Below are 20,446 nucleotides of genomic sequence, written 5' to 3' on the forward strand. Positions count from 1 at the left end.
CGGAGGAGATCTGTTTTTGATAGTGTATTGTAGCCTATTGTCAATACCCTTGGGAGGAAAGAAAGAGCCACCGATTGCTCTTGTTACATGACTAATGACATGCCGGAGATGCCTGACAAAAGGACTCGGGCGTCTGCTGTTTTGGATGCCAGCCCATTGGTGGTCATTAGCGGGGAAACCACGTGGCCGTTTTATTTTTGCAATATGCTCACAATTATGGGCTGTTTAATACATCAAGCGCGTGTCGCCTCCAAACAGGGCCGATCATTTATAAAGATCTGCCTGAAGTGGAGACGAGTTAGAGGACAAGTGGGGTTTGTTTTATATAATTTTTTTTAAACCATAGTTTTTATTGAGTAAACAAAAAAAAAAAGTAAAATTACTAAATGAAAGTTACAACTGGAATTGTACATGGTTACATACAGTACACATAGCAAACCTTTTGAAATTTCCAGTAGATATGTCAGAGTATGAAAATGTAGACCAGACAAAAATGACAGTGTATGTTACCTGTGTATAGGGGTCAGAGGGGAGTGAGAGGAGGGAAGGACAAGGGTATATTGTGTAGGGGGTTTGACATTATATGGTCTCACAGATACACGTATTTCAGCTATAAGAAAGAAAAAGGCTAGTAAATCAATATAGTTCTACTTTATAATGAAAGAATCATTTGGAATTCTAGATACAGCATTGTCTAGCCGAGCTTTCCATCTGTGGTGGAAAACTATTTTCTTGTTGTATGAGGATGCCCGGGGACAAGTGGAGCTTAAAGGCATTGGTTGGTTTGTAAAATTATTTCCCAATATCCTGTAATTTAATTTTTGTGTATGTCACACTGTAACTTACCCCCACCGTGCAGGTGTTGTCATCCTAAAATGAGTGTTCGATGGGACCTTGTTCTGGAGATGGGTGCGAGCACTAGAGGTGGTACTCCCAGTCATCAAATATTTGACACATCCTGTTCTTCCATGTAGTGGATCTACCCAGTAGTATCTAAATCAGGGATCATAAGATCTTGCTTATGCTCTTGATAAAGGGGACCTAACTGTAATCCCCGAAACGCGTCGAGCTTTTAATAAGAATAAAACAAGCATCCTTGGTTTGAAGTCCTCAAGTTTACTCATTGCGAGGACGGGGTGTGTATCCATCTTACAGGTAACCTCGGTGGGGGAGGTAAAGAGGACAGGTGTCTTGAGCTTTATCCTGTTCATCCTCCTCCCCGGTGAAGTAAGTCCCTTGACTTAAAGGGGTTATCCCATCTTAGACAATGGGGGCATATCGCTAGGATATGCCCCCATTGTCTGATAGGTGCGGGTCCCACCTCTGGGACCCGCACCTACAACGAGAACGGAGCCGGGGAGAGTTGTGGCTGGAGGACCACGGGTTTCCCAGGGTCCGTCCACCACCAGGCACAGCTCCCCGCCTCTTCCATTAAAGTGAATGGGAGCGCACCGCGCATGCGCGGCCAACGCTCCCATTCATTTCTATAGGGCCGACGGAAATAGCCGAGCCAGCGCTCGGCTATTTTCAGCGGCTCCATAGAAATGAACGGAGGGCGGCTGCGCATGCGCAGTGCGCCCTCCTCCACTTTCTCCGCTCTCCTTGTAGGTGCGGGTCCCAGCGGTGGGACCCGCACCTATCAGACAATGGGGGCATATCCTAGCGATATGCCCGCCTTGTCTAAGATGGGATAACCCCTTTAACTTGATTTTTAATTGTGGTTATGGCATGTTTTAATACAGCTTCCATATTTTAGTACTGGTATATCTGCAATTTGAGCCGTTTTAGTTCTTCTCTATATTTATATATCTACTTTCTTCATTACTGTTTACGTGCAATTGGCGCCTCACTATACCGTTATTTGTCTCCTTGCATGTGGCACACTACTAGTGTCCCCGTGTTTTCTTTTTTTAAGTGGGTAGCTACCTCGTACTGCAACTAGTAAATTACGAGTTAGTGTCTCGACGTTAATTTTAAGTTCTCCTTTGGCGCTCTACCTATCCCTTCTCCTCATTCCCTGCCCCATTTCCCTTTTCCATATATCCACTCCAATTTTTTCTATTATCTTTTACGTAAATCAGGGATCGGCAACCTTCAGCACTCCAGATGTTCTGAAACTACTCCATTCACTTCTATGGGAGTTGTGAGAACAGCCGAGCATATTTGCATGCTGGGAGTTGTAGTTTCACAGCAGCTGGAGTGCCGAAGGTTGCTGATCCCTGATCTAAATTGTGGGAAGACCTTTTTGAAGTCCTTAGGGAAATAATTGGTCTCCATGTTCTTTTAGACCTTGCAATTTTGTATTTCTCCAGTCAGAGTTGGTCCTTCATCTTATTCTCTAAGCTACAGGAGTGCCCATTGTCTCATCTTAGAAATCTTCCAAAGATGTTTTTGGAAGCGTTCACAATAATTATTATAAAACACTTTCCAACTTTCCAGAAATTCATTGTAAGGTGCAGAGACTGTATATAATGGTGATCTATCATAATCGTTTTCTAAGCATTGTTGTCCTCAATACCGGTATTTGCTTTTCTGCAGGAACCTACTTTAGATTCCCACCTAGGCTGTGTGTATCATATATATTATGTATCGTATGTTCTCTGGGGGATTGTCCACCACCTATGTATAACACTACTTAAACTCAATAAAAAAAAAATAATGAACAGGAAAAATAAAGGTAGTTGCCCAGGTCGCCATCAAATATTTCCATTGATTAATATATACCAGTATGTTTCCTTGGATTAGCTTGTATGTCAAGGAGATTGGTAGGACCTCATGTAGGTGCTTTTGACAAATCAGCAAATGTTTAATTTTAGGATGTGCAGCTTGTCATAAATTATGCAGGAGTCACTGAGCCAAGACCACTCTCTGCCAGCCGGGCATCTGTCACTACTTCAGTAAAAGGAAAAGAAGGAAAAAAAACTGTAGATATTATACTTGCCAGTCTATGGGGTAATGTCTAGGTCTAGGTGTTTATTAGCGCATACAAGTAAAAATCTAATGATTATGCATAGCAATACATTTAAATGTCATAATCTCCCCTTTTGTTACAATTTTTATGGGACAACCCCCTTTAATCTAAATCTTTTTTAAGTACTAGTTTAAGTTTTTGCTTACAAATACTCTGTAATAATAAGTAATTCAAAAAAATCTATCAAATGTTTTAAAAGAAATGTAATGAGGCAAAATAACATCTCGAGCACCACCCAGGGTGGATTTGATTTAAATCAAAATGATTTAAATCACGATTTAAATCGCTAGTCAGTAAGGCTTGATTTAAATCATAGTTTTCTACATAAAGACTAATTCTTGCTGGTATAACTTATAATATGCAAGTAGATGAAGATTTAAACAACTTTCATATTAGTTTGATTAGGTTGATTCTGCATTCATAGGTTTGTAGAAGTTAGGATTAAGGTATTTTTCTCAACTCTGTTCATGTTATAACATTTTTGCTGTGAAGAAGAGGCATGTGATCTCTGCTGAGTCAAATTCAGTTTTGAGAACTGCAAAAGTAAACCAAGCATCTGTGATAATATCTTGTAGGCAGAGAAACTGCCCAATAATCTTACAAAAACCTCTGGAAGAGCATGACATTGTGAATGGATTAATGGAATTTATTTACCAAAAAAATTACACATATAGAAACATAGAATGTGTCGGCAGATAAGAACCATTCGGCCCATCTAGTCTGCCCAATATACTGAATACTATGGCCCTATCTTATATAAAGGATGGCCTTATGCCTATCCCATGCATGCTTAAACCCCTTCACTGTATTTGCAGCTACCACTTCTGCAGGAAGGCTATTCCATGCATCCACTACTCTCTCAGTAAAGTAATACTTCCTGATATTACTTTTAAACCTTTGCCCCTCTAATTTAAAACTATGTCCTCTTGTAGAAGTTTTTCTTCTTTTAAATATTCTCTCCTCTTTTACCTTGTTGATTCCCTTTATGTATTTAAAAGTTTCTATCATATCCCCTCTGTCTCGTCTTTCTTCCAAGCTATACATGTTAAGGTCCTTTAACCTTTCCTGGTAAGTTTTATCCTGCAATCCATGTACCAGTTTAGTAGCTCTTCTCTGAACTCTCTCCAAAGTATCAATATCCTTCTGGAGATATAGTCTCCAGTACTGCGCACAATACTCCAAATGAGGTCTCACTAGTGCTCTGTAGAGCGGTATGAGCACCTCCCTCTTTCTACTGGTAATGCCTCTCCCTATACACCCCAGCATTCTGCTAGCATTTCCTGCTGCTCTATGACATGGTCTGCCTACCTTTAAGTCTTCTGAAATAATGACCCCTAAATCCCTTTCCTCAGATAATGAGGTTAGGACTGTATCACTGATTGTATATTCTGCTCTTGGGCTTTTATGCCCCAGGTGCATTATCTTACACTTATTAACATTAAATTTTAGTTGCCAGATTTTTGACCATACCTATAGTTTTCCTAAATCCTTTTCCATTTGGTGTATCCCTCCAGGAACATCAACCCTGTTACAAATCTTTGTGTCATCAGAAAAAAGACACACCTTACCATCGAGGCCTTCTGCAATATATATTAAACAATATGGGTCCCAGAACAGATCCCTGAGTTACCCCACTGGTAACAAGACCATGGTCTGAATATACTCCATTGACTACAACCCTCTGTTGCCTGTCCCTCAGCCACTGCCTAATCCATTCAACAATATGGGAGTCTACGTACAGCCTTATTCTACATAATTAAAAAACGAATCTTTATTTCATGATGGAATAACCTTTGTATGGTAATATATTTTCCTCAAAAAGCATTTTATATTAAAAAAAATCCGATTTAAATCAAAAAAATCTGATTTTCTTTTTAGATTTTTTTTTTTTTTAAAAATCATTGATTTTTATCCACCCTGGCACCACCAAAGACTTCTGTCAGCCAGAAATTTTCTGAACATGTTCCTATACCTAAATTATCTCAAAAGAAACGTTTGAAGACAGCATGATCTGTATGCAAATTACCAGTGAGGAGTCACAGAGGCGGTGCTGCTGCCTGAAGAGTCACGCTGGCTGGGTTCCTAAGCAGCTCTGGTGGTGCTTTAGGCCAGGGACATAATTTGCCTCAACATGTTCCCTTTAAATGGGATTTCTGTTTTAGGAAACGCAGTGTGAAATGTTTCATTATATTTAATTGTGGAGGTTCTTTTTTCACACCCTGTTTCTGTCAGCCGGAGCGTCTATTACTATGGAAGTCCTCTATGCCTGTGCATTACACCAACAGCCCATTCATTTTTTGTGAAAGATTTCATTTTCCCTGGGATTTTGCTGTAGGTTAACTGATGTGTTTGTTTTCGCTAATCTTGTTTTGTCTTTTTTTTTTCTTTTTTTTCTAGGCACTTGGAAGCTTTTACTTTCTTCATGAGTCTTTGAAGAATGTGTATCAGTATGATTTCAAAGGTAAGCCGCACTAAAATATTTTACAGGCTAGGGCAGTGCTAAAGACTGCCCGGTAGTGCTAGTGACGTTACCGGGCTCACTGCTAGGCGGAAGTCTCCGCCTAGTTTACCCATGGAGAGCTCGGTACATTACCTGATCTCCAGAAAAACCCCTTGCCCTGCGCGATTCAGCGTAGGGCAAGGGAGAGCATTGGAGCATGAATTGCTCCGATGTTTATATCAAAGGGCCTGCTTAGGTGAAAACAGGGATATCTCCAGATTCAGAGCTGAATCCGGACAACCCCTTTAAGTGAATTTATTATACTTCTAATATTTGATTATTTCAGCTACTGGTACTGAGGCTGATCTCCATCCCTGCCTCTCCACGCTTATGCTCAGTCATAACCATTGGAAGCAGCAGCAGAGGAGTAGCTAAAGCCATAGCACTTGCTATAGGGCCTAGAGGTGGGGGGAGGTGGGAACGCAGTCAGGTGCAGAAACTTTGTACCTTTTTGTGGGGAATAACAGTATGGTGGCTTTTTGCTAGAATGTGATGTAATTTTCTTACATTAGGTGGTGGGGTCTCCATCTTATTTTGCTATGGGGCCCTTTGAATTATAGTTATGCCCCTGAGCAGCAGAATATAAATTGTCAACTGCAAAAGTGTGAGCCCATTATTAAGATGTTTGTAAAATCCCTTTATTTTAAGAAAGACCAGTGTTCCATAATAGTAGATAATAGATTTGTAGGGCTCACCATCTAAATGTCAAAAAACCCGGGTAGCGCGTGCTTCCGGAGTTCCGGGTTAAGACCGGCTCCCCCGTGCAGCAATCGGGGAAGCCCATCCTTAGTTCTAATGCGTTGAGTCTCTCTGAAGAGACCCAGCGTGTTAGCTGCAGTTTCTATGTTGGCCTGCAGGTGGCCAACACAGGATAACTGAAAATGGAGCTTATACTGTAGTTCTATGGAACTACAGTATAAGCTAAAAGAAATCTAACTAGTCAATATTGTAGCCTCCTAGCGGGGCTAAAAAAAAATGTAATAATAAAAAAAAAAAAATACATAAAAAATAAAAATTTAAACATCATAGGCATTGCTTCGTCCAAAACTCTGGTACTATTAAAATATAAAAATATTTATCCCATAGGGTGATTGACGTAACAGAAAAATAATCAATATTGCCGATATTATTTCATCGCTTCATTTATCAAAAAAGTGATAGAAGCTCACAAACTCCAAAATGGTATCAATAAAAACTACAGATCGTCCTGCAAAAAATGAGCCTCCACACAGTAGATATAACTATATATATTCACACCCCTTGACTTTTTTTTGTATTTTGTTACATTACAGCCTTAACTTCTATGTTTTGAAGTGAAATGAGAAAAATATATAAATCAAACTATTGTTCAGAAATAGAAAACAGAAAATTGGCATGTGCGTATGTATTCACCCCCTTTGTTATGAAGCCCATAAAAAGTTCTGGTGCAACCAATTACCTTCAGAAGTCACATAATTAGTGAAATGATGTCCACCTGTGTGCAATCTAAGTGTCACATGATCTGTCATTACATATACACACCTTTTTTGAAAGGCCCCAGAGGCTGCAACACCTAAGCAAGAGGCATCACTAACCAAACACTGCCTTGAAGACCAAGGAACTCTCAAAACAAGTAAGAGACAATGTTGTTGAGAAGTACAAGTCAGGGTTAGGTTATAAAAAAAAAAAAATTCAAATCTTTGATGATCCCCAGGAGCACCATCAAATATATTACAACCAAATGGAAATAACATGGTACAACAGCAAACCTGCCAAGAGACGGCCGCCCACCAAAACTCACGGACCGGGCAAGGAGGGCATTATTTAGAGAGGCAGCACAGAGACCTAAGGTAACCCTGGAGGAGCTGCAGAGTTCCACAGCAGAGACTGGAGTATCTCTACATAGGACGACAATAAGCCGTACGCTCTATAGAGTTGGGCTTTATGGCAGAGTGGCCAGAAGAAAGCCATTACTTTCAGCTAAAAACAAAAAGGCACGTTGTGAGTTTGTGAAAAGGCATGTGGGAGACTCTCAAAATGTATGGAGGAAGGTGCTCTGGTCTGAAGAGACTAAAATTGAATTTTTTGGCCATCAAAGAAAATCCTATGTCTGGCGCAAACCCAACACATCACATCACCCAAAGAGCACCATCCCCACAGTGAAACATGGTGGTGGCAGCATCATGCTGTGGGGATGTTTTTCGGCAGCCGGGACTGGGAAACTGCTCAGAGTTGAGGGAAAGATGGATGGTGCTAAATACAGGGATATTCTTGAGCAAAACCTGTGATTTGAGGCTAGGACGGAGGTTCACCTTCCAGCAGGACAATGACCCCAAACACACGGCTAAAGCAACACTTGAGTGTTTTAAGGGGAAACATGTAAATGTGTTGGAATGACCTAGTAAAAGCCCAGATCTCAATCCAATAGAAAATCTGTGGTCAGACTTAAAGATTGCTGTTCACAAGTGCAAACCATCCAACTTGAAGGAGCTGGAGCAGTTTTGCAATGAGGAATGGGCAGAAATCCCAGTGGTAAGATATGGCAAGCTCATAGAGACTTATCCAAAGCGACTTGTAGCTGTAATTGCTGCAAAAGGTGGCTCTACAAAGTACTGACTTTAGGGGGGTGAATAGTTATGCACATTGACTTTTTCTGTTATTTTGTCATTTGTTTGCTTCACAATAAATAAAAAAAATCTTTAAAGTTGTGGGCATGTTCTGTAAATTAAATGATGCAAATCCTCAAACAATCCATGTTAATTCCAGGTTGTGAGGCACCAAAATATCAGAATATGGCAATGTATTTTATTTTTTCCCTTATGTGTCAGGAAGAGTCAGGAGACCACCCATATACATTGGATGGTCAGCTGGTCCCACCAAAATTAACCTTCATTTAGCTAATGGTTTATGGGGGCCTTTACCTCGTAGTTCTTCACCTTCCAAAAGAAAGGAGCAGGTTGGGATAGTCTTCATTAGACTAAGGCAGGGATGGCCAACCTGAGGCTCTCCAGCTGTTGCAAAACTACAACTCCTTACAGCTATCGGCCTACAGCAGGGCATGGTGAGAGTTGTAGTTTTACAACAGCAGGAGAGCCACAGGTTGGCCTTTCCTGGACCAAGGGATTATCTGCTATATATGCAATTCACTGGAATTATATGGCTGATTTCTGAAACCCTGGTTGACTTTTCTTCAAGATTATATCTTAAAAAAAGAGAGAGAGAGAGAAAGAAAATTGGTTATTTTCCAGATTAGTCACCTATGTAATTTATGACTTGCTCATTTCTTCAACTCATCCCATTGTAAATGGTCGGGCCAGACCACATTAATCGGCCCTTTACATCACATTAATTTGAAACGTCATGAAGTGGCAATAACTGTGAAATGAACTAATTGGCTCGATTTATACCGTTTCATTAATGTATTTTTTATATTTTTTTTGCACCGGTCGAAAGCCAAATTACCTCTGTTCTTATAATTGAGGGTATAGGGTCTCACCACTGTAAGATATTTGAGTGGCATTTCTGTAGACATTGCATTTGAAACTTTTACAGTCATCAATCATTTTTTTTTCGTGCCAGAAGCCTCCATCATCTATAATGCTGAACGAAATAAAATTAGATAACAGTATTAAAAAACCATTAACATTTTATTGTATTTCTGGGCAACAACGCTCCGTGATTTTTCACCAGAACGGCGCATGACTTTTAATGAGGAGAGTCTGACCACAGTGTCCCCTCTTCCACCTTTAAATAGTTTAATGGGACTGAAGCATAAAAAGTTGATGTTCTTAATCAAGGAGACAGTGAATGAGATTGATGTAGATAGGACATATTTAGCAAGTGCCATAAAACAAATGGAAATGAGAATAAATTTTGTATAATTAAACTTTTGTTCCCAACGGTGTTTCTTTGCTCCACGGGCTGGAAGAACTTTTGTTCAGAAAAGTATTTTTGATTTAGAAATGGCTAGTAATTCATGTTCTCTTGTACTTTTTTTTTATTTAAAAAGTAAAGAGTAAAATTAAAATTAATTACTTAAAGGCTACATACACCTACAGGGGCATTTTTTATTATTGGATTTTACTTATTTTGGGCTAAAAATATTTATTTTTTCCAACTGGTCTTTATTAAAAATGTTCAGCCGTTTCTGGTAAAAGTTAAAAATAATTTGGTTTGCAAGCTGTCGCTTTGTGTTTTCTTTGAATCCCACCATCTGACGGCTCATGTGTAGCTCTCATCTCTGATTTATTGACCTCATAAACACTTATTTAAGGCATATTGTCAGTTTGATAAGAATTGAGGTATAATGAGTGTTAAGAATGTCAGGATATAAGAACTGCATGTGAGCCGTCAGATGACAAGATTCAAATAAAAGAGTGACAGTTTGCAAACAGACTTATTTTAACTCTTGTATCTCAGAAACGGCTGAACATTTTTAATAGACCAATTTTAAAAAAATTGTTTAGCCCAAAAAATGAGTAAAATGTAATTAAAAAAAAAATAGCCTCAAATTTGTCCATGGCCTTTAACCTCTTAAGGACACAGACCATTTTCATTCCTTCAAAGAGCCATAACTTTTAAAAAAAAATTACATCGCTTTATGAGAGCTTATTTCTTGCAGGACAAATTCTATTTTTATTGGTGCCATTGAATTGCCATATCTCGTAATGAAAAACGGGGAAAAAATATTTGTCGGGGGGGTATTGGGAAAAAAAAACCTTTCAATTCCGCCATGTTTTTTTGGACACACCCCCTGAGCTGACAAATTGAAATAAAACTAGCAGAGCCATAAACGGGGAGATCTCTGGATCCATGTGAGGTACAGGGCTGGTTCTAGCTTTATTAGAAAGTCATGTACTATATGATGTCTGATTTTCTTTTTTTTACATTAATCATGGGATAACTCCTTTACATATGATTTTTTTATTTAGTATTTTTTTCATTTTTGTAAATTGGTGCATTTTTCAGCCTTGTTTCTCCAATCCTATTACATTAGGTGGAGGACATAGGGGCTATTGCAGTGAACTTATTGCTGATGGCACGAGAGCATGCTTGACCACCTTGGTTCTGTCCACTTTATGAATAAGCATATCTAGTACACAATGATGTGAACCGCATGAGCTGAATTTCTTATTCATTCTGAGGACGTATCTTAAACACGAGGCTGCTCTTAGTACATTACCAGTTTACCAGTGTGCAGCATTACAAACCCTTTAATGTGGCAATGTTGAATAGAACCTTTTATTTCTTTTCTCCTCAGCAAAAAAATACAGAAAAGTCACAGGCAAAGAGATCTACTCGGACACGTTAGAAAGCACTCCAATGCTGGAGAAAGAGAAATTCCCTCAAGAATTTTTCCCAGAGGTTTGTATTATACTGGTTAGAACTGGACATCCCGTCTACATTCTGGTATTAGAAATGTGTGGACCATTGCTGGATGATTTTACCTGAATGCCTCTACCAACAATCAGATCAGTAACTTGGACGTTATAGACATGCTTCGCACCTGCCCCGGTGAACTGTTTTGATTCCCCCCCCCCCTTTGCAGGAGCATAACAGTGTCCTTTCTATCAGCAAGCCGCCAGAAAAAGTGTAGTTGCCCTGTAGTTGGCCATGACACTTGTGAAAATAAAATTAACTGCTTTTCTTCAGAAAAAAGTCTATCTGCATCCATTCAGAAGATAAGATCCATTCAGAAGATAAGATACCATAATTTTCAGACTATAAGACGCAACCACAATTAGAAGCAATAAAAGTAGAGAATACAATTTTTACTATACAGTTTATATGGTACAGACTCGGTACAAAAGCCAGTGCCCCCTGACAATGCCAGCTGCAGTGCCCCTTGACAATGCCAGCTGCAGTGCCCCTTAACAATGCCAGCTGCAGTGCCCCCTGACAATGCCAGCTGCAGTGCCCCCTGACAATGCCAGCTGCAGTGCCCCATCATTATTAGGGACAGTCTTGCTGCCTGAGCTTACCCAGTCAAAAGCAGTAGTAGGATTCTGACGTTACTGGGATGGATCTGACGTTACTGCACCCATTTACTCTGTAGTGTACCAATGTGTGCGTTATTTGCACACTGAGCAGTCACACTTTTGTGTGTGTAAGATGTGACCGTTCAGTGAGCAGATCACACACACATTATGTACAGCCAGCATAGTACATGCTGTGTCCTCACTGCTGCACTGCCAGGACCTGTTAGTTAGAAGCAGAGCTCACAGTCTCTGGCTTCTAATGCCAGCATGCAGACTATTTGATGCACCAGAAAATGGCAGCACAAGAGTGAGACGAAAAAGTGTGTCTATTAGTCCGAAAAATACGATATTCCTGTTGGATGTTTGTAATGGTGGTCATACACATTAGATGAACATCTCCCAAACTTGCTGATTTCACTGGGACCCATTGACTATTTATTGTGCATGGGTTCCTCTCGATTCTTCATTAACAGCAGGTATCTGTATAAATAAGGATCAGGAATGTTAAGGCCCCCATACTCGTTAGTGTATTGTTGGCCAGACATTCCATTTTCGGCAGGGCGGCTGACAATTTGATGTGTCTGGGGAGCCCGACAACATCAAGCGTTCATAGAACGGCAACTGAAGGTGTAAGGGCACCCATAGATTTCAGAGGTCTCTGGCAGGAGCTTGTTCTCCTCTTCCTGTTAAGAATACATGCATATTTGGCCAAGCCAAATGTTTATGGCTGTGAGGAAGGGCAGTGAAGGAGGAATTGTCGCTCGACCAATTTTTAATTTTTTGTAAAATCGCAGCCTGTGGACAGAGTATCCTGGAGGTACAGGTCAGTATCTGAGGGGTTCTGAGTGCTGAGACCTTCACCGATCCCTAGAAAAGAGAGGAGAGAACCGTACCGCACTCTGTCTTCTGGCTGCTGAGGACGTAATCGAGACTGGCCTGTAGACTTCTATAGAGCCCATCTCATGCAGCCAGGAGGCAGCACACTATGTGTATGCTTCTCTCCCCTTGTTCTAGGGATCGTGGGGGTGTTAGCGCCCAGCCGCCCACCGATCTAAACCTTTGATATGTCTCTGACATCAAAAGTTTTTGAAAAGTTGGTGACCCTTTAATGTGAACAGCCCCTAAAGTGTTATAGCTGCATTCATCGACATATCAATAAATGAGCAAGAGGAACCTTTGTCCTATGATCAATTTAAAGGGCTTCTTCCAAAGGGAAACCCTCTATCGATGTCAGCCCCACTATGGAGAACTTGCCTTGACACTGAACAAAAATATAAACGCAACACTTTCTGTTTTGCGCCCATTTTGCATGAGCTGAACTCAGAGATCTGAACCATTTTTTACATGCACAAAAGACCCATTACTCTCAAATATTGTTCACAAATCTGTCTAAATCTGTGTTAGTGAGCACTTCTCGTTTTAGCTGAGTTAATCCATCCCACCTCACAGGTGTGGTATATTCAAGGTACTGATTAGACAGCATGAATATTGCACAGGTGTGCCGTAGACTGCCCACAATAAAAGGCCACTCTGAAATGTGCGGTTTGATCACACAGCACAATGCCACAGATGTCGCAATGTTTGAGGGAGTGTGTAATTGGCATGCTGACTGCAGGAATGTCTACCAGAGCTGTTGCCCGTGCAATGAATGTTCATTTCTCTACCATAAGCCGTCTCCAAAGGCGTTTCAGAGAATTTGGCAGTACATCCAACCAGCCTCACAACCGCAGACCACGTGTAACCACAACAGCCCAGGACCTCCACACCCGGCATGTTCACCTCCACTATCGTCTGAGACCAGCCACCCGGACAGCTACAGCAACAATCAGTTTGCATAACCAAAGAATTTCTGCACAAACTGTCAGAAACCGTCTCAGGGAAGCTCATCTGCATGCTCGTCGTCCTCATCGGGGTCTGGACCTGACTGCAGTTCGTCGTCGTAACTGACTTGAGTGGGCAAATGCTCACATTCAATGGCGTCTGGCACGTTGGAGAGGCGTTCTGTTCACGGATGAGCCCCGGTTTTCACTGTTCAGGGCAGATGGCAGACAGCGTGTGTGGCGTCGTGTGGGTGAGCGGTTTGCTGACGTCAACGTTGTGCATCGAGTGGCCCATGGTGGCGGTGGAGTTATGGTATGGGCAGGCATATGTTATGGACAACGAACACAGGTGCATTTATTGATGGCATTTTGAATGCACAGAGATACCGTGACGAGATCCTGAGGCCCATTGTTGTGCCATTCATCCACGACCATCATCTCATGTTGCAGAATGATAAGGCACGGCCCCATATTGCAAGGATCTGTACACAATTCCTGGAAGCTGAAAACATCCCAGTTCTTGCATGGCCAGCATACTCACCGGACATGTCACCCATTGAGCATGTTTGGGATGCTCTGGATCGGCGTATACGTCAGGGTGTCCCAGTTCCAGCCAATATTCAACAACTTCGCACAGCTATAGAAGAGGAGTGGACCAACATTCCACAGGCCACAATCAACAACCTGATCAACTCTATGCGACGGAGATGTGTTGCACTGCGTGAGGCAAATGGCGGCCACACCAAATAATGACTGGTTTTTCCCCCCCAGTAAGGCAAAAGTGTGCACATTACTTTTATTGTGGGCAGTCTATGGTACACTTGTGCAATATTCATGCTGTCTAATCAGCACCTTGATATGCCACACCTGTGAGGTGGGATGTATTATCTCGGCAAAGGAGAAGTGCTCACTAACACAGATTTAGACAGATTTGTGAACAATATTTGAGAGTAATGGGTCTTTTGTGTATGTAGAAAATGTTTCAGATCTTTGAGTTCAGATCATGTAAAATGGAAGCAAAACCGAAAGTGTTGCGTTTATATTTTTGTTCAGTCTATTTTATTACATGAGAACGAATAGAAAATCAGCGCTAGCGACCAACCTATTTTTGTGAAGAAGAGGAGACAACCGACACACTGCTCTTATCAGTTTACAAGACTTGAGCAGAACATCGTTAAGTATGTATTTTATTATTTTATCGGTTAAGGAATTACACATTTCGTGGCCAGACAGGCCCTTCCTCAGATTCATACCAATGTTTAGTTTTGCTTTCTGCTCTTTATATACTCCTTGGCTGAGTGAGTCCATCCAGTGTTGAAGGTATGGAGTATCTAGCGCCATGTCTTCTGGCAGGAGCTATCAGTTAGCAGCTCTTTGTGCTTCTCCCTCATCTGTCTTGGGAGACTGAGGCAGGAAGCTACATACAGCAGCCAGAGATAGGCTTGGCTCAGTAGAGAGAGTCTCATTAAATTTGGTTGACAGATTGTTCAGACTGCTGGAAAACATTCTTATCTTACATAAATACCTCTCGGTGGAGGTACTGGCTCACCTTAAGGAGACCAGCTGTGTATGCAATGCTCCATGGGAAAATAATATGCAAAGACCTATCTGCCAGAGATATACTTTGAATATTATTTTCCCATGGAGTATTGCCACAAAGTCTCTATACCCCTTAGATGCATCCAAGGCATCTCACTCCAGCCAGCCAGAATTCTACTCTGTACTGATGAGAGGTAAACACCCAGAAACAGCTGTCTGCAGATGGATATATGGCTTGGCTATTTTCCCTTATTGTGTTCCAAGGCTTGTTAAAAAGTTGGACCTTGACTCATAGGGAGCCACTTCCGAAAGGTGGCGCTAGAAGAGATTTTTTTTTTTTTTTTCCTCTGGATATACCTCTTTGCATATTATATATTAATCCTGGTTGGCAACATAATTACTTTCCATGTTGAATACATAAAGTGATTGTGTTTTTTCCACCATATTTTGGGCAGAATTCCTAGAAAGTTTTCACAAAAGGGGCTGGTTGGTATAGGCCATGCCATAACTGTTGAAGTCTTTCCACTATAATGGTGGCATTTTTTGTAGCTTATGTCCTGGATATATTTGTGTGTGGTGGTTCTTGAAGTACTGCCTCCAGCCACAGGCCACTCCTTGTGAATCTCCACCAAATTATTGAATGGCCTTTTCTTGACAATCCTTTAAAGGCTGTGATTATCCCTGTTCCTTGTGCACTTTTTCTACCTCACTTGTTCCTTCGACTCAACTGTCCATTAATATGCGTGGATACATTACTCTGTGAACAGCCAGCTTCTTTAGCAATTACCCTTTTGTGGCAATTCAGGCTGTCAATAACGGTCTTCTGGACAACTGTCAAGTCGGCAGTCTTCCCCATAATTGGTGTAGCCTACTGAACCAGAATGAGGGACCATTTAATGGCTTGGGAAACCTTTGCAGGTGTTTGTTGATTAGCTGATTAGAGTGTGACACCAGGAGTCTACAATATTGAACTATTCTAATTTTCTGAAATACTGACTTTTGGGTTTTCATTAGCTGTAAGCCATAATCATCAATAGTGATGAGCGAATCAAAGGATAAATTCAATTTACCGCAAAGCCTAATTTCCTTGTGATTTGCGGTAGCAAATCGATTTAACCTGAAAGTGTAAAAAAACAATGTCGCGTTCATAGCGGATTGCGGCATGTGATATTGATATTACAGTGTAAAATAAAAAATAATAATAAATCATACTTCCATTTGCTCGCAACGGGCTGGCCGCCACCATCGTACTTGAAGATCTCAGCTGAAATCCCATGCGCTGTGATATGACGTCACCACGGGCCACGCGAGATTTCGCTCCAGACCTTCAAGCAAGATGTCGGCGCGAGCAAATGAATCGCGAGCAAATGAATCGGAGAAGTATGATTTTTTTTTTTTTTTTTTTACACTGTAATATGTCAGATGCTGCTATCAGCCATGAACTTGGCATCTGAAGGATACAATGATTGGGGGGGGGACGCAATTGGCGCGCACTGTCATTGCACCCACTACTTGCAAAGAAATTCGCTTTGTGAAAAAGTAATTCATCATGAGGCGAATTTTTTTGTAAAATTTGGCAAAGCAGCCAAATCGAATTTTACTAAACTTTGCTCATCTCTAATCATAAACATTAAAAGAAATAAATAACTGTGCGTGTAATGAATCGATATGATACGATTTTACCTTTTTTACTTGAATTACTGAATTAAATTAAGTTTTCAATGATATTCTAATTTATTGAGATGCACCTGTATACGTAACCCCTGTGGACACCTGCACTCCAGTATCATTCCCACGGGGGGGATAAATTTGCCTCATCCATTGTTCTGCCTTTTTTTTAGCCCGGCCCTTGATGTACTGCCACCATTCATTGCGACAAACATACACAACATCGGAGAGGTAATGTGTGCTATTGTCCCTTCATGACCACATTCAGTCTCAGGCATTATGATAATAAGACCTGTCAGTTAACAAGCAGCGTTACCGTGCAGATAATATGCCTCCTGATTTGTAGCAACGTTAGAAGAAAAAAAAAGATATGCAAAACCTTCCCCGACGTGGAGCGATCGCTCTTCCCGCTTTATAGCTGCTGTTAGGGATTATCTAACGGTAATTACGGTGATTGAGATATAATGTTGTTCCAAATAATTACAAGCTGCAGCATTGAAAATGAACAAAACTTTCCCTTTTAATTTATGAGGCTTCTTGGCAAGATATGAGTCAGGAAATATTCCTTCGGGAGCAGCACTCGAGATAATGTTAGATCATTTTAAAAAAAAAAGCAGCAGCAGATTTGTGTAGTCGATCAGAGGCTTAGGCGTATAGAGATATATATAAATATATATGTTTTCTTTCGCCATAGTGAGAAATGGCTGCCTGTCATAGATCACAGATACTGCCCCGGGCGCTTATGAAAGATGAATTCATTTCACTAATGCTCTAATGCAAACCTTTCATAGAGAAGGCTGTGTGGTGATAATCTTCTCGCAGCCTCTCCTTTCTCGGCCATGATTTATGCCGTCTTTTAGCAGATGAAACCGCCTCTGTTCACAATCTGTCTGCTGCCTGAAGGAATCCTATTATTAAAACCCTATGAGACTACTTGTTGTAAGGTGGAAGATATAAAAGTGTACTTACCTTGAGTAGTGAATTTTGTATATCGGGCACATGTTTAATCCATACCTGGGTCCCCAGTGCAGCGTTTTCTGGATCAGTGGGGGATAAACCGCTATGTCAGATGGTATTATGACCTGGAACCTATTGGCCACATTGGTTTTGAGCTGTCAGGTGATAGAAATCTGAATTCCTCATCAGTGACAGTAAATCATACTTGTTGCAGTGCAAAAAAAATATGAAGGTACTCAGTAGCACATTTAATATGTAGGTACATCATTGTTTTTAATCCCGTAAGGACCAGGCCAATTTTTGTTTTTGAATGTTCTTTTTTTCCAATTTCTGCCTTCCAACCACATAGCCAAGGTACTGAGAGGAGGAAACAACAAAGCAAAGGTATAGAGAGGCGGAGACCACAAAGCAAACTTGCAGAGAAGAGTAGACCATGCAGCAAAGGTACAGAAAGGCGGAGACCACCGGAGACCACATAGTCAAGGTGCAGACAGGTTGAGACCACATAGCACAGGTACAGAGAGGCAAAGGCATCTGTTTTCAGTAGTTGTTGTCTCCTGCATCCCTCTGACACTGTCCAATTAGAGCGGATGGCCTTCGAGCAATGCAGTAGACCTGAAACCTTTACAGTGGCTGATCTTGTGAGACCAGCCATTGTAAAGGCTTCAGGTCTTCTGCATTGCTCCAAGGCTGTCCGCTCTGATTCTCTGTTCCTTGGCTATGTGGTCTCCGCCTCTCTGTTCCTTGGCTATGTGGTCTCAGCCTCTCTGTTCCTTGGCTATGTGGTCTCCTCCTCTCTGTTCCTTGGCTATGTGGTCTCCTCCTCTCTGTTCCTTGGCTATGTGGTCTCCTCCTCTCTGTTCCTTGGCTATGTGGTCTCCTCCTCTCTGTTCCTTGGCTATTTGGTCTCCTCCTCTCTGTTCCTTGGCTATGTGGTCTCCTCCTCTCTGTTCCTTGGCTATGTGGTCTCCTCCTCTCTGTTCCTTGGCTATGTGGTCTCCTCCTCTCTGTTCCTTGGCTATGTGGTCTCCTCCTCTCTGTTCCTTGGCTATGTGGTCTCCTCCTCTCTGTTCCTTGGCTATGTGGTCTCATCCTCTCTGTTCCTTGGCTATGTGGTCTCATCCTCTCTGTTCCTTGGCTATGTGGTCTCCTCCTCTCTGTTCCTTGGCTATGTGGTCTCCTCCTCTCTGTTCCTTGGCTATGTGGTCTCCTCCTCTCTGTTCCTTGGCTATGTGGTCTCCTCCTCTCTGTTCCTTGGCTATGTGGTCTCCTCCTCTCTGTTCCTTGGCTATTTGGTCTCCTCCTCTCTGTTCCTTGGCTATGTGGTCTCCTCCTCTCTGTTCCTTGGCTATGTGGTCTCCTCCTCTGTTCCTTGGCTATGTGGCCTCCGCCTCTGTTTTTCCTTGGCTATGTGGCCTCCGCCTCTGTTTTTCCTTGGCTATGTGGCCTCCGCCTCTGTTTTTCCTTGGCTATGTGGCCTCCTCCTCTATTTTTCCTTGGCTATGTGGCCTCCTCCTCTATTTTTCCTTGGCTATGTGGTCTCATCCTCTCTGATCCTTGGGTATGTGGTCTCCTCCTCTCTGTTCCTTGGCTATGTGGTCTCCTCCTCTCTGTTCCTTGGCTATGTGGTCTCCTCCTCTCTGTTCCTTGGCTATGTGGTCTCCTCCTCTCTGTTCCTTGGCTATGTGGTCTCCTCCTCTGTTCCTTGGCTATGTGGCCTCCGCCTCTGTTTTTCCTTGGCTATGTGGCCTCCGCCTCTGTTTTTCCTTGGCTATGTGGCCTCCTCCTCTATTTTTCCTTGGCTATGTGGTCTCCTCCTCTATTTTTCCTTGGCTGCCAATTAGCATATCTTAGGCCAAAATGTTGCTGAGCTGTAGTGGGAGAATAAAAATTACAATGCTGGAATCGGGAGGAAGGCTTCATTAAAAACTTGATTCAAATACTAGGTTTTTTTCTGATGACAAATTCCCTGTGTCATCCATTCAGTTGGACATAAAAACACCCAAAAATGTCAACTATCTAGAGCTTCGGTCAGACATTCATACACAGCAGTCTATCATTACCCTGGGCAAAGAAAATTATAAAAAATTATTATTATTATTTGTATCTCTTGTAGGTAGCAACTGGCAGTCATTTTCATCTTTACATATTCTGCAGTTTATGAACAGCTCAAAAAATCTCCCATAGACCATGGATGCTCTGGGAGAATCAATATAGAAAAGAGCTTTAGAGGTTTGTTTTTTTACTGTAAGCAATCTGGAAGTTAGGGAGCGAGCACATTTTTTTCCTTGGTCTCAAAATGATTTTGACTTTGGCAGCTCGGCAATGGTGCTTGATGTTTAAGTTAATGTTGGCCATTGCACTGGTCAAAATCATTCTGCCTCTTGCCTCTGAAGTACATTTTGCAGGTGCTAAATGATCACAACTCTGTTCCTGGGTGTCCCATTTCATCCAGCAATTGTAAAGAGAAAAGGCCTTTTATTTGAAGGCAGATCTGTAATCGAGATATTTGAAGTGACATTGGGGAACTAGACTGGTATTTATAGATGAGATTCATCAGCGAACAAGCTCCGGCATGGCTTCTAATCACACTTTGTGGAAGCAATGGATTTCTACAACGTGGCAAATGAAATACATTGCAACCTGTGGATGCTAAGAGTGTAAGGAAAATGACCGCTGTCAAAGTGAGCACAATTTAGCTTTTCATCTAAAGGGACAAAACTTTAACATAGCATCCTGTTTCATGAATCTTTTCTATTTCATATGTCAATACAAATGGTAAAATAGGAATTGAAAAGAAAAAAGTGTGTGTATCACATCTGGCCTCTCTTACTGCCAATACTTAAGAAAAAATACCACACAAGTTTCTGAGAGGGAAAAAAAGATTTATTTCTGAATATGCTGCCATACGGTCTATTAATAAGTAGTGATCTACAGTGTCCAGATACAGTGTACCTATTGCCCACAGAGTGCAAAGAGCACCTATTGGCTGCATATAGTGCACACCTAGTGCCATGTATTGCCTAGGTACAGT

The 20,446-nt window shown here is 41.5% G+C and overlaps 1 protein-coding gene across 1 annotated transcript in view; it reads left to right on the forward strand.

Moving 5' to 3' along the window:
- Positions 1–20,446, forward strand: part of INPP5A (inositol polyphosphate-5-phosphatase A) — a 439,951-nt gene that overhangs the window by 239,391 nt on the left and 180,114 nt on the right. The window contains exons 5-6 of the mRNA XM_040439018.1: positions 5,369–5,432; positions 10,711–10,814. Coding sequence (XP_040294952.1) covers positions 5,369–5,432; positions 10,711–10,814 — 168 coding nt within the window. The remainder of the gene's footprint in view (positions 1–5,368; positions 5,433–10,710; positions 10,815–20,446) is intronic.

Source organism: Bufo bufo, chromosome 6 (genome assembly GCF_905171765.1).
Source record: "Bufo bufo chromosome 6, aBufBuf1.1, whole genome shotgun sequence".
Taxonomy (NCBI): Eukaryota; Metazoa; Chordata; class Amphibia; order Anura; family Bufonidae; genus Bufo; species Bufo bufo.